The sequence below is a fragment of the Ranitomeya variabilis genome, chromosome 3, assembly GCF_051348905.1.
Source record: "Ranitomeya variabilis isolate aRanVar5 chromosome 3, aRanVar5.hap1, whole genome shotgun sequence".
Lineage (NCBI taxonomy): Eukaryota > Metazoa > Chordata > Amphibia > Anura > Dendrobatidae > Ranitomeya > Ranitomeya variabilis.
Window position 1 is genome coordinate 523,050,688 of NC_135234.1, and position 13,266 is coordinate 523,063,953.

Below are 13,266 nucleotides of genomic sequence, written 5' to 3' on the forward strand. Positions count from 1 at the left end.
GGCTCTGTGCTATATACTAGTGCCTGTGCAATATACTACATCACTGGGCAATATACTACGTGGCTCTGTGCTGTATACTACGTCACTGGGCAATATACTACGTGGACATGCATATTCTAGAATACCCGAGGCGTTAGACTCGGGCCACCATCTAGTATACAGTAAGTGTCCTTCTGTCTACTGGGATTTTGCATTCTTATATAGAGCAGGCTAAATCCAAGTCAGCTAAACGACCTGGTCCCTCTGCCAAGTAGGAAATAGCCGGCTCAGTATAGAGAAAGCTAAATCCCAGTGCACAGAAGGACCGGGTCCTGTAACTGTGAGCACCTGCTAATCCCGCGCGTCAGTCCCTCACATTGCTTTCCCCTGAGCACAGCAGCTCCGGTATCAGCCCTCTTCTGAGATGAGCAGCAGTATTCCTCCGCCGGTACCGCCCACCTGTCGTGCAGCTCAGGTCACATGATCCAGCTGGGCGTGTCCATGTGTACAGAGCCACGCCACTGGGAGCCGCCCCGGCTGTGAGTGTCGGGAGGCGGGGCTATGCATAGCTCCTCCCCGGTCCCGGCGTGTGCTGCGTGGTCTAGTGGCGGCTCTCAGAACCATGATGTCTGTGTGCTCAGAGCCCGGCTTCTCCAGTGAGGAGCTGCTGAACCTGCGCTTCCCTCTGCACCGAGCCTGCAGGGATGGCGACCTCGGCTGCCTCCAGTCGCTGCTCCAGGGCCCAGCAGGAAACACCGCGCAGCAGCTCGGGAAGGAAGACTCGTGCTACGGCTGGACTCCCATACATTGGGCCGCGCACTTTGGGAAGGTGACGTTACGGGGACAGTTCGTGTGTGGATAGTGCGGGAACATCACTGAGGAGATGTAGGGTGGGAGGAGATGGCGCCATTTTCCTCGGCTCCTTCCCTGAGGTAGGAAGACGAGTGATGGACCAGAGACAAAGAAAAAGGGGAGGGGAAGCGGGCGTGGTCCGGCTAATGTGCGGGCGTCTGCGCTGGTGGGGGAGGGGCTTGTAGTGCTTGAGAACAAAGGTGGGAGGAGCTAGCTGTACACAAAGGCGGGAAATATCGCCTACACAGTAGTGATGGGAAATCTAGTTCATTTTGGTGATTAGTTCACCATGAGCTAGTTCACTGAAAAGATTAGTTCATTTAGTTCAGTATTGCTCTGGATTCTGCTGAGAAGAGATGGATCAGTTCTAGTTCGTTACACAGAAGCTGTGGCTCCAAGGATGAGTTATAGTTTTGTTAAAATGATCAGAAATAGTTAATACATCTGATCATTACATAAAAAACTCTTGTTAAAGGGGTACTCAGTCTGGAGAAAAAAAATTCTAAAGTTATTTATTCAAGTTAGTAATTTCTTTTTTTTCTTTGTGAAATATTCAAACCTCCCAGTGCGCAGTGTATTATCTGCACACATTATGGTCACTTGCAATGTCTCTGGTATTGAGCACTGAGCAGGCAGACAGTATTCATTTCACACCACTGCAATAGGTTACAAAAGGAAGCGATGTGGTGAAACTACACAGAACTACAGATTTACCAAGCTGCCTTAGGGTATGTGCACACGTTCAGGTTTTTTCGCGTTTTTTTCGCGTTTTTTCGCAATAAAAACGCTATAAAAACTCATTAAAAACGCATACATTATGCATCCTATCATTTAGAACGCATTCTGCGTGTTTTGTGCACATGGTGCGTTTTTTTCCACGGTAAAAAAAGCAGCATGTTCATTAATTTTGCGGGTTTTTTTGCGTTTTTCCAGCTATTCTATGCATTGGGAAAAAACGCACAAAAACCGCGTCAAAATCGCGGTAAAAACGCATGCAGATTTCTGGCAGAAATGTCCGGTTTTTGTCAGGAAAATTTCTGCCAGAAATCCTGATGTGTGCAAATAGCCTTACAGTAAATGGATCTTTTGCTGCCCATAGCAACCAATCATAGCTCAGATTTCACTTGCCAGAGCACTGCACTACTGCAGTATCAGAAAGCTGACCTGTGATTGGTTGCTATGGGGCAAAGAAAATCTTCCTATTAGACAGCCTGATAATTCTCCACCCTATCCTGTGAGGAGCTGATAGGAAATGCATCATGTCATGTGACCTGTGAACTAAATGAACTATATGAACTGCTGAACTAGATGTTCTGTTGAGAATGACTCAGGGCAGCCTAGTTCAACGTGATGCATCTCACTGAGCCCAGCAGCAGTTCACCCTGTATTAGTGTAGAGTACTGACTAATAATGATTGTGTATGAGGGAGCTGAGAAGCCGTTCAGCATCCTGAGAACAGAACAGGAGCCAGTGGTAAAGATTTTAGCAAGGCTGATCCTCTACAGGACTGATCTTATCATAAAGACTGGTGAGGGGCATGAACCACACCACAGAATCACTCTCTCATACACACATGAGCTGTGTCTGTCTACTGTACAATTTCAGTCTTTATTATTACTATTATATTTGTATTTGATGTGTGGTATAGTGTTTTACTACCTTCTTTTCCAGCATCAGGAGCTATAAAGAGCAAGTGTGAGACCAGGGATCTTCAGTGTGAGGAGCTGTATGAGGGATCACTCTCTGTCTCCTCCCACTTGCTGTTTAGTTCATAATGAACTAATCTCTGTCAGGATGGTGAACTAGATGAACTAGTTCACTCTGAAGATTAGTTCATTTTGAACTACTCACTCACGAACTACCCATCACTACTACACAGGCGGGAAATATCGCCTACACAGACGGAAAGCTCTGGGACAGATGGTACCCCGTACACAGAGACCGAAAGCCCCGAGACACCATACCCCGTACACAGAGACGGAAAGCCCCAAGACACGATATTACATACACAAAGAAGGAAAGCCCCGGGACACCATACCCCGTACACAGACCGAAAGCCCCAAGACACCATACCCCGTACACAGACCGAAAGCCCCGAGACACCATACTCCGTACACAGACCGAAAGCCCCAAGACACTCACCATACCCCGTACACAGACCGAAAGCCCCGAGACACTCACCATACCCCGTACACAGACCGAAAGCCCCGAGACACCATACCCCGTACACAGACCGAAAGCCCCGAGACACCATACCCCGTACACAGACCGAAAGCCCCGAGACACCATACTCCGTACACAGACCGAAAGCCCCGAGACACCATACTCCGTACACAGACCGAAAGCCCCGGGACACCATACCCCGTACACAGACCGAAAGCCCCGAGACACCATACCCCGTACACAGACCGAAAGCCCCGAGACACCATACCCCGTACACAGACCGAAAGCCCCGGGACACCATACCCCGTACACAGACCGAAAGCCCCGAGACACCATACCCCGTACACAGACCGAAAGCCCCGAGACACCATACCCCGTACACAGACCGAAAGCCCCGGGACACCATACCCCGTACACAGACCGAAAGCCCCGAGACACCATACCCCGTACACAGAGACGGAAAGCCCCAAGACACGATATTACATACACAAAGAAGGAAAGCCCCGGGACACCATACCCCGTACACAGACCGAAAGCCCCAAGACACCATACCCCGTACACAGACCGAAAGCCCCAAGACACCATACCCCGTACACAGACCGAAAGCCCCAAGACACTCACCATACCCCGTACACAGACCGAAAGCCCCGAGACACCATACCCCGTACACAGACCGAAAGCCCCGAGACACCATACCCCGTACACAGACCGAAAGCCCCGAGACACCATACCCCGTACACAGACTGAAAGCCCCGAGACACCATACTCCGTACACAGACCGAAAGCCCCGAGACACCATACCCCGTACACAGACCGAAAGCCCCGAGACACCATACCCCGTACACAGACCGAAAGCCCCGAGACACCATACTCCGTACACAGACCGAAAGCCCCGAGACACCATACCCCGTACACAGACCGAAAGCCCCGGGACACCATACCCCGTACACAGACCGAAAGCCCCGAGACACCATACCCCGTACACAGACCGAAAGCCCCGAGACACCATACCCCGTACACAGACCGAAAGCCCCGAGACACCATACCCCGTACACAGTCCGAAAGCCCCGAGACACCATACCCCGTACACAGACCGAAAGCCCCGAGACACCATACCCCGTACACAGACCGAAAGCCCCGGGACACCATACCCCGTACACAGACCGAAAGCCCCGAGACACCATACCCCGTACACAGACCGAAAGCCCCGAGACACCATACCCCGTACACAGCGACGGAAAGCCCCAAGACACGATATTACATACACAAAGAAGGAAAGCCCCGGGACACCATACCCCGTACACAGACCGAAAGCCCCAAGACACCATACCCCGTACACAGACCGAAAGCCCCGAGACACCATACCCCGTACACAGAGACGGAAAGCCCCAAGACACGATATTACATACACAAAGAAGGAAAGCCCCGGGACACCATACCCCGTACACAGACCGAAAGCCCCAAGACACCATACCCCGTACACAGACCGAAAGCCCCAAGACACCATACCCCGTACACAGACCGAAAGCCCCAAGACACTCACCATACCCCGTACACAGACCGAAAGCCCCGAGACACTCACCATACCCCGTACACAGACCGAAAGCCCCGAGACACCATACCCCGTACACAGACCGAAAGCCCCGAGACACCATACCCCGTACACAGACCGAAAGCCCCGAGACACCATACCCCGTACACAGACCGAAAGCCCCGAGACACCATACCCCGTACACAGACCGAAAGCCCCGAGACACCATACTCCGTACACAGACCGAAAGCCCCGAGACACCATACTCCGTACACAGACCGAAAGCCCCGAGACACCATACCCCGTACACAGACCGAAAGCCCCGAGACACCATACCCCGTACACAGACCGAAAGCCCCGAGACACCATACTCCGTACACAGACCGAAAGCCCCGGGACACCATACCCCGTACACAGACCGAAAGCCCCGAGACACCATACCCCGTACACAGAGACGGAAAGCCCCAAGACACGATATTACATACACAAAGAAGGAAAGCCCCGGGACACCATACCCCGTACACAGACCGAAAGCCCCAAGACACCATACCCCGTACACAGACCGAAAGCCCCAAGACACCATACCCCGTACACAGACCGAAAGCCCCGGGACACCATACCCCGTACACAGACCGAAAGCCCCGAGACACCATACCCCGTACACAGAGACGGAAAGCCCCAAGACACGATATTACATACACAAAGAAGGAAAGCCCCGGGACACCATACCCCGTACACAGACCGAAAGCCCCAAGACACCATACCCCGTACACAGACCGAAAGCCCCAAGACACCATACCCCGTACACAGACCGAAAGCCCCAAGACACTCACCATACCCCGTACACAGACCGAAAGCCCCGAGACACCATACCCCGTACACAGACCGAAAGCCCCGAGACACCATACCCCGTACACAGACCGAAAGCCCCGAGACACCATACCCCGTACACAGACTGAAAGCCCCGAGACACCATACTCCGTACACAGACCGAAAGCCCCGAGACACCATACCCCGTACACAGACCGAAAGCCCCGAGACACCATACCCCGTACACAGACCGAAAGCCCCGAGACACCATACTCCGTACACAGACCGAAAGCCCCGAGACACCATACCCCGTACACAGACCGAAAGCCCCGGGACACCATACCCCGTACACAGACCGAAAGCCCCGAGACACCATACCCCGTACACAGACCGAAAGCCCCGAGACACCATACCCCGTACACAGACCGAAAGCCCCGAGACACCATACCCCGTACACAGTCCGAAAGCCCCGAGACACCATACCCCGTACACAGACCGAAAGCCCCGAGACACCATACCCCGTACACAGACCGAAAGCCCCGGGACACCATACCCCGTACACAGACCGAAAGCCCCGAGACACCATACCCCGTACACAGACCGAAAGCCCCGAGACACCATACCCCGTACACAGCGACGGAAAGCCCCAATACACGATATTACATACACAGACGGAAAGCCCCGGGACACCATACCCCCGTACACAGCGACGGAAAGCCCCGGGACACCATATCCCGTACACAGAGACGGAAATCCCCGGGACATCATCATACCCCGTACACAGCGACGGAAAGCCCCGGGACATCATCATACCCCGTACACAGACCAAAAGCCCCGGGACATCATCATACCCCGTACACAGAGACCAAAAGCCCCAGGACATCATCATACCCCGTACACAGAGACGGAAAGCCCCTGGACTCGATACCCCGTACACAGAGACGGAAAGCCCCAAGACACGATATTACATACACAGAAGGAAAGCCCCGGGACACCATACCCCGTACACAGCGACGGAAAGCCCCATACACAGAGACTGATAGCTCCGAGACACGATACCCCGTACAAAGAGACAGAAAGCACGGGACATCATCATACCTCGTACACAGAGACTAAAAGCCCCGGGACACAATACCCCGTACACAGAGACTGAAAACCCCGGGACACGATAACCCGTACACAGAGACGGAAAGCCCCAAGAATCGATACCCCCTGTACACAGAGATGGAAAGCCCCGGGGGATGCAATACCCCGTCCACAGAGACGGAAAGCTCCAATACACGATACCCCGTACAGAGACGGAAAGCTCCGAGACACCATACCCCTTACACACAGACGGAAAGCGACGGGGGACACCATACCCCATATAGAGAGACTGAAAGCCCCAGGGGACACGATACCCCGTACCCAGAGATGGAAAGCCTAGGGGCACGATACCCCATCATCTGTCGTGAATGCTACAGGCCTCGACGTGAGACCAAGGGCACGACATATGATAAATGTTTACGTCATGTCGTAAACTGGTGAACACACCTTGTTTTGCAAATGGTGAACCTTTCTTTGATTTTTATATTTTAGTCTTACTATTTCTGTTTTGTTCTGTTAGATTACATTTGCAATTCTGGGTTTTATGACTATTTTTGTATTTTTATCTGCTTTTTCTATATATTAACTGCTGAACTTTCTGATGTATTTTCACAGTTGGAGTGCTTGGTACAGTTGGTAGCAGCAGGTTGTTCTGTTAATGCCAGCACAACCCGGTTTGCTCAAACCCCATCTCACATTGCTGCATTTGGAGGACATCCACACTGCCTGGTATGGCTAATTCAAGCAGGTGCCCATGTAAATAAGCAGGTAACTAATCCGCAATGTACTGAATAAAATGATTTTCCTCTAGTGTGCTATGCTTTTTTTCATATAAATATACTGTACTGTGCAAATGTTTTAGGTGGAAAAATGCAGTAGAGTACAGTAAGAAAACCTTAAAATAAACTATTCACACTTCTATTTTTTTATATCAGTTAACAAAATACAAAGTGAATAGATGAGGAATCAAAAGCAAATTAATCTTTGATGTGACCACTCCTTATCTTCAAAACAGCATCAATTCTCTTAGGCAAATTTGCAGAGTTTATGAAGGAACTCGACAGGTAGGTTGTCACAAACCTCTTTTAGAAATAATTACAGCTCTTCTGTGGATTTAGTTTGTGCAAATTCTTCTATCTCTTGTAATCCCACACAGACTCTCAGATCAGGGCTCTTTGGGGGCCTTGTGATCACTTCCACGACTTCTTATTATTCTTAACGCTGATTATATTTCATAATGACATTGGCTGTATGGGTTCACTTTTCTTCAGAATAAATTTGAAGCCAATTGGATGTCTTCCTCATGGTACTGCACGATGGGTGATAAGTGTTTGCCTGTTTTTCTCAGCATTGAGGACATCATGAATCCTGACCAAATTTTCAACTTCCGTTATCTGAGATGTAGCCCCAAACTTGCAAGGAAACTCCGCAATGCTTCACTGTTGTCGGCAGACAGTCATTATTGTACCACTCTACAGTCCTTTGGTGAAGAAACTACCTTGTCTTACAGCAAAATATTTTATGTTTTCATACATCAGTCCAGATCACCTTCTCATGTTTTGTCTGCACCCCAGTTCCTATGTTTTTGCACATAGTTAAAGGAGTTTTCCCATGAACAACAGTTTATTTTAATCAATAGATCTCGGAATATTTTCCACAATTGGATGTGGTTTAATAAAAATATTCCTGTGTTGAGATAATCTTTTACATGTGCCCCTGCTATGTACTGTGTAATCGCTGTGTCTAACCGTACAGGGACATGGTCTTATCACACCACAGCTCCTGGGCAGTGGGGAAGCAAAAGAGAGGATACAGACATTACAGCACAGGATCACAGCTGATTCTTTTTTTGAGGTAAAATATTGTTTAAAAACAGGCAGTAAAATATTAGCTCACAAAAAGAATCGGCTGCCATACTGTAAAGTCAGTATAATATTTTGCTTCGCCCCCCCTTCCCTGCCCAGGAGATGTGGTTTGATCAGACCATGTTCCTGTACGGTCAGACACAGCCATTACACAGTACACAGAAGGGGCACATTTATAAGATTATCTTCACATAGGAGCATTTTATTTAAACACATCCAATTGTGTAAGTTATCATTATGCCAAGATCTATTGATTAAAATTACCTTTTCTTCGTGGGAAAACCCCTTTAAGTCGATTGACCTTTTTTCCATGTCGCAGGTATGAGCTTTGACAGCAATTTGCTACCAAAATTGGTTGCTGCCAGTTCTGAGCTGATGGCACTGATGACATCTTTGAAACTCTGAAGAGATGTAAGCATGGTGTCTTTCATCTGTTGCACGAAGTGTCTTGGACATCTATTGTGCTCTGTTGCCCATTACTTGATGTCCTCAATACTGAAAAATAGATAGATACTTATTAGTGACTAGATGGTGGCCCGATTCTAACGTATCGGGTATTTTAGAATATGTATGTAGTGACTGAACTACATCACACTGTGACTGACAGAACTTGTTCAGTAAACGTGAGTGAATTCGTCACGCTGAGTGGAGGTTAAATTCCGTGCCAATATCGTTGATTGGTTGCAGCCGGGCGCGACCAATCCGCGAAGCGGGGTTCAAATCCTGCGCCAATTCGCGGCTACACTGCGCCTATCGCTGATTGGTCGCACCAGCCGCCCGCGACCAATCAGTGACGTGGGATTTCCATTACAAATAGACAGAATTAGACGATTTTATATATATATACTAGATGGTGGTCCGATTCTAACGCATCGGGTATTCTAGAATATGTATGCGTAGTGTATAGCACAGCCCACGCAGTGCATTGCGCAGCCCACGTATATAGCAATGTGGGCATGATATCCCTGTTAAAAAAAAAAAAAAAAAAAAAAAAGAATTAAAATAAAAAAGTTATATACTCACCTTCCGTTGGCACCTGGATCCAGGAAGCGGTTACCGACGCTTGGGATCCACCGAAGCTCCGCCGAGCCGCTCGCGCCGGCTGCCATCTTCCGTTCCCAGGATGCATTGCGAAATTACCCAGAAGTCTTCTGGGTAATTTCGCAATGCATCGCCAGGAGCGGAAGATGGCGAGCGGCTCGGCGGACTACGGAGGGTGAGTATAGCAGGTCTTTTGTTTTTTTATTTTTAACATTACATTTTTTTTCTATTGATGCCGCATAGGCAGCATCAATAGTGAAAAATTGGGGACACACAGGGTTAATAGCAGCGGTTACGGAGTGCGTTACCCACGGCATAACGCGGTCCGTTACCGCCGGCATTAACCCTGTGTGAGCGGTGACCGGAGGGGAGTATGCGGGCGCCGGGCACTGAGTGCGGGGAGTAAGGAGCGGCCATTTTCTTCTGGACTGTGCGCGTCGCTGATTGGGCGTGGCAAAACGCCCAGGACCAATCGGCGACTTGGATTCCATGACAGACAGAGGCCGCGACCAATGAATATCCGTGACGGACAGAAAGACAGAAGTACTCCTTAGACAATTATATAGTAGATATATAATATATATATATGCGAGCGTGCTCAAATAAGGTGGTATCCGAGCATGCTGTAGTGCTTATAGACCATCTTTGGCGTGCTTGAATGCTATGTTTGAGTCACTGTGGCTGTTTGACAGCCCCAACACATGCAGGGATTGCAATTTTTATCCACCATGCAATGCAACCAGGTAGGCGTTTGGCTCCAAATTTATTCTGCAGCAGGACAATGATCACAAACAAAAAGCCAACCTCCCTGTTAAGCAGGGCTGTGGAGTTGGTAAGCGAAACCTCCGACTCCTCAATTTCCATGACTCCGACTCCAACAAAATGGGCTCCAACTCCACAGCCCTGCTGTTAGTTATGAATGAACTTATGTGCAAGTGTACCTAGAAGAATTGATGCTTTGCTCTTTTGGCAGCTAAGGGTAGTGACAAAATGATTGATATTTCTCTTTTGCTCAGTTACTTTCCATTTTAATTGATAGAATTGTTCTTTTTTTAAGCATTCTTGCTTTGCAGGATTTTTAACACCTGCCTAAAACTGTTGCACAGTATTGATCAATATATTACAATTAGTGATGAGCGAGTGTACTCGTTGCTCGGGTTTTCCCGAGCACGCTCTGGAAAACCCGAGCAACGAGTACACTCGCTCATCACTAATTACAATGTATAAATGTCCTATGTATCAAGATCCTGATGACTTCAGGACTGTACTAACGTATAGCTGGTCGGTTGGTCTTGTGTAATTGGATAACTATAAATAGGTTACTTTTAAAGTGAATCTTTATTAGCTGATTAATACTGTCAATGTTTTAAAACTGCAGCTGTTGACAGTGCATCTAGACTGACTTGTACAAGGAACCAATCCCTGGCAGCTTCTCTCAATCCCACACTCCTTAACCCGGAGGTCTCACTTTATGTTCAGTATTCAGCATAAATCAACAACCCATATGTGAAAGTAAGGTTACGTTTCATTACGAAATATTCAGTGTTACTCCAATTAGTTGATGCAAAAATGAATAAACCCCTTTTCAAAATCTATTACTTCTAATATTTTCTATGAACTCTCTGATTTTTAAAGACTGCATCAATACATTCTAGGCATGAAATGAACATGTTGTTGACATAGATGTTGATGGGTCATTCTTGAAGAATGTAAATATATTTTAGAGCTTGGATTCTGGGTTGAGAATTATGATCAACTTGTCTCTTTAGAATTCCCCATAGGTGTTTGATTTTGCTCAGATCAGGAGACATACTTGGCCAATGAATCACTTTCACCCTGTTCTTCAGAAATGCAACAGACGTGTGTTTTGGATCGTTGTGGTGTTGGAAAGTGCGCGTCTACGAAGTGCATGGAGTGATTGTGGCATCTTCTCTTTTAATGTAGGACAGTGCACCTGTAAATTCATGTTACCATCAATGAAATGTAGCTCACAGACACTAGTTGCATTCATGTAGTCACACATGAGTGCCACCACCGTGTTTCACTGTAGGCGCCAAACATTTTTTCCAAATTCAATTTTCTATATCCATGGTGCCTACAGTGAAATATGGTGGCAGCATCATTGTGGGGCTGCATGAGTGTTCTTGGCTACATTTCATTGATATGTATGATATTCACAGATGCACTGCTCTATATTTTGATAGAGAAGAAGCTACCATCACTTAGTGGCCTTGGTAGATGTGCATTTTTCCAATATGACAATAATCCAAAACACATACCGTATTTTCGGGTGTATAAGACGACTGGGCGTATAAGACGACCCCCAACTTTTTCATTTAAAATAAGGAGCTTGGGATATACTTGCCATATAAGATGGGGGTCATCTTATACTCCGGGTGTCGTCTTATACGACATGTGCTGTCCAGATGGTTCCCAGGGTCTGGAGGAGAGGAGACTCTCCTTCAGGCCCTGGGATCCATATTCGTGTAAAAAAAAAAAAAAAAAAAAAAAAAAAAAGGGAATGAAAATAAAAAATATGGCTACACTTACCTTCCAACAGCCCCCGGCTCTCAGTGGTGCAAGCGACGGCCTCCGTTCCCAAGGATGCATTGCACGAAGAACCGGAGATGACGTTGCGGTCGCGTGACCGCAACGTCATCTCCGGTCCTTCGCGCAATGCATCCTTGGGAACGGAGACAGCCCGCGACGTCATCTCCGGTCCTTTGCGCAATGCATCCTTGGGAACGGAGGCCGCCGCTTGCAACACTGAGAGCCGGGGGCTGTCGGAAGGTAAGTATAACCATATTTTTTATTCATTTTTTTTTTTTTTTTTACATGAATATGGATCCCAGGGCCCTAAGGAGTCTCCTCCCCTACAGACCCTGGGAACCATCCAGGACCACTCCCTGCACACGCCGTACCCGGCGTATAAGACGACCTCCGACTTTTGAGAAGATTTTCAGGGGTTAAAAAGTCATCTTATACGCCGGAAAATACGGTAATTTTAAGGTTGAAGGTAAGAGTTAAATCCATCGAGTTCAACCCATAGCCTAACATGTTCATTCAGGGAAAGGTAAAAATCCCAATGGGGCAGAGATTAATGGCCCCAAATTGGGGGGGGGGGGGGGGGGGGGGGGATTCCTTCCTGACTCCATACGGCAATCAGACTAGCTCCCTAGATCAATGCCCCATAACAGAATCTAATGCCGCTAGGCAAAAATATATAGAACTGAACATGAAGTTCTTAGTTTAACATTCTGATCAGACTGTGTGAAACCCACTGCCACGTCACGGCGAATCTCTGTGGGTCCTAATTTTTTATTCCCTTAATGTATGCTATCCACCGCCGCAGTGACAATGTCCCAGCAGGGCAAGCGGTCTCGTTCCCCACAGCACCTGTGCTGCGCGACTTGAGTCTCCATGACTCCAGACCACAGCGCCACAAGCAGAAAACCACAGCAACAATGGCCGCCACACAGCACCAACACCAAATGAAAGGAGCATTGAAACTCGCCTTACTCAAGCTCTCAAATGAGAACAAAAATAGGCTGGAGTCCAACCGCAAATCAAAATCACCTGTGCCAAATGGGAGGAGTGCAGGTCCAAAAAAAAAAAAAAAAAGACCATGTAATATGCTGAAAAGAGAATGGACATCACTTCCCCCTAAAAATCATACATTGATCTAATGCCGCTAGGCAACAATATATGTAATTGAACATGTGGTTCTTAGTTTAAAGGGAACCTGTCACCTGAATTTGGCGGGACCTGTTTTGGGTCATATGGGCGGGGTTTTCGGGTGTTTGATTCACCCTTTCCTTACCCCCTGGCTGCATGCTGGCCGCAATATTGGATTGAAGTTCATTCTCTGTCCCCGCCCCCGCCCATATGACCCAAAACTGGTCCCGCCAAATTCAGACGACAGGTTCCCTTTAACCTGAT

General features: G+C 48.2%; 1 protein-coding gene across 2 annotated transcripts in view; it reads left to right on the forward strand.

Annotated features, from left to right (window-relative positions):
• Nucleotides 1-516: 516 nt before the first annotated feature.
• ANKRD10 (ankyrin repeat domain 10) overlaps nucleotides 517-13,266 on the forward strand; it is a 66,396-nt gene continuing 53,646 nt past the window's right edge. The window contains exons 1-2 of one of the 2 annotated variants that reach the window (XM_077297010.1): nucleotides 517-808; nucleotides 7,037-7,189. In XM_077297010.1, the coding sequence (XP_077153125.1) occupies nucleotides 602-808; nucleotides 7,037-7,189 (360 nt within the window). In that variant the 5' untranslated portion in view covers nucleotides 517-601. The remainder of the gene's footprint in view (nucleotides 809-7,036; nucleotides 7,190-13,266) is intronic. The other variant, XM_077297009.1, reaches the window with a different exon arrangement.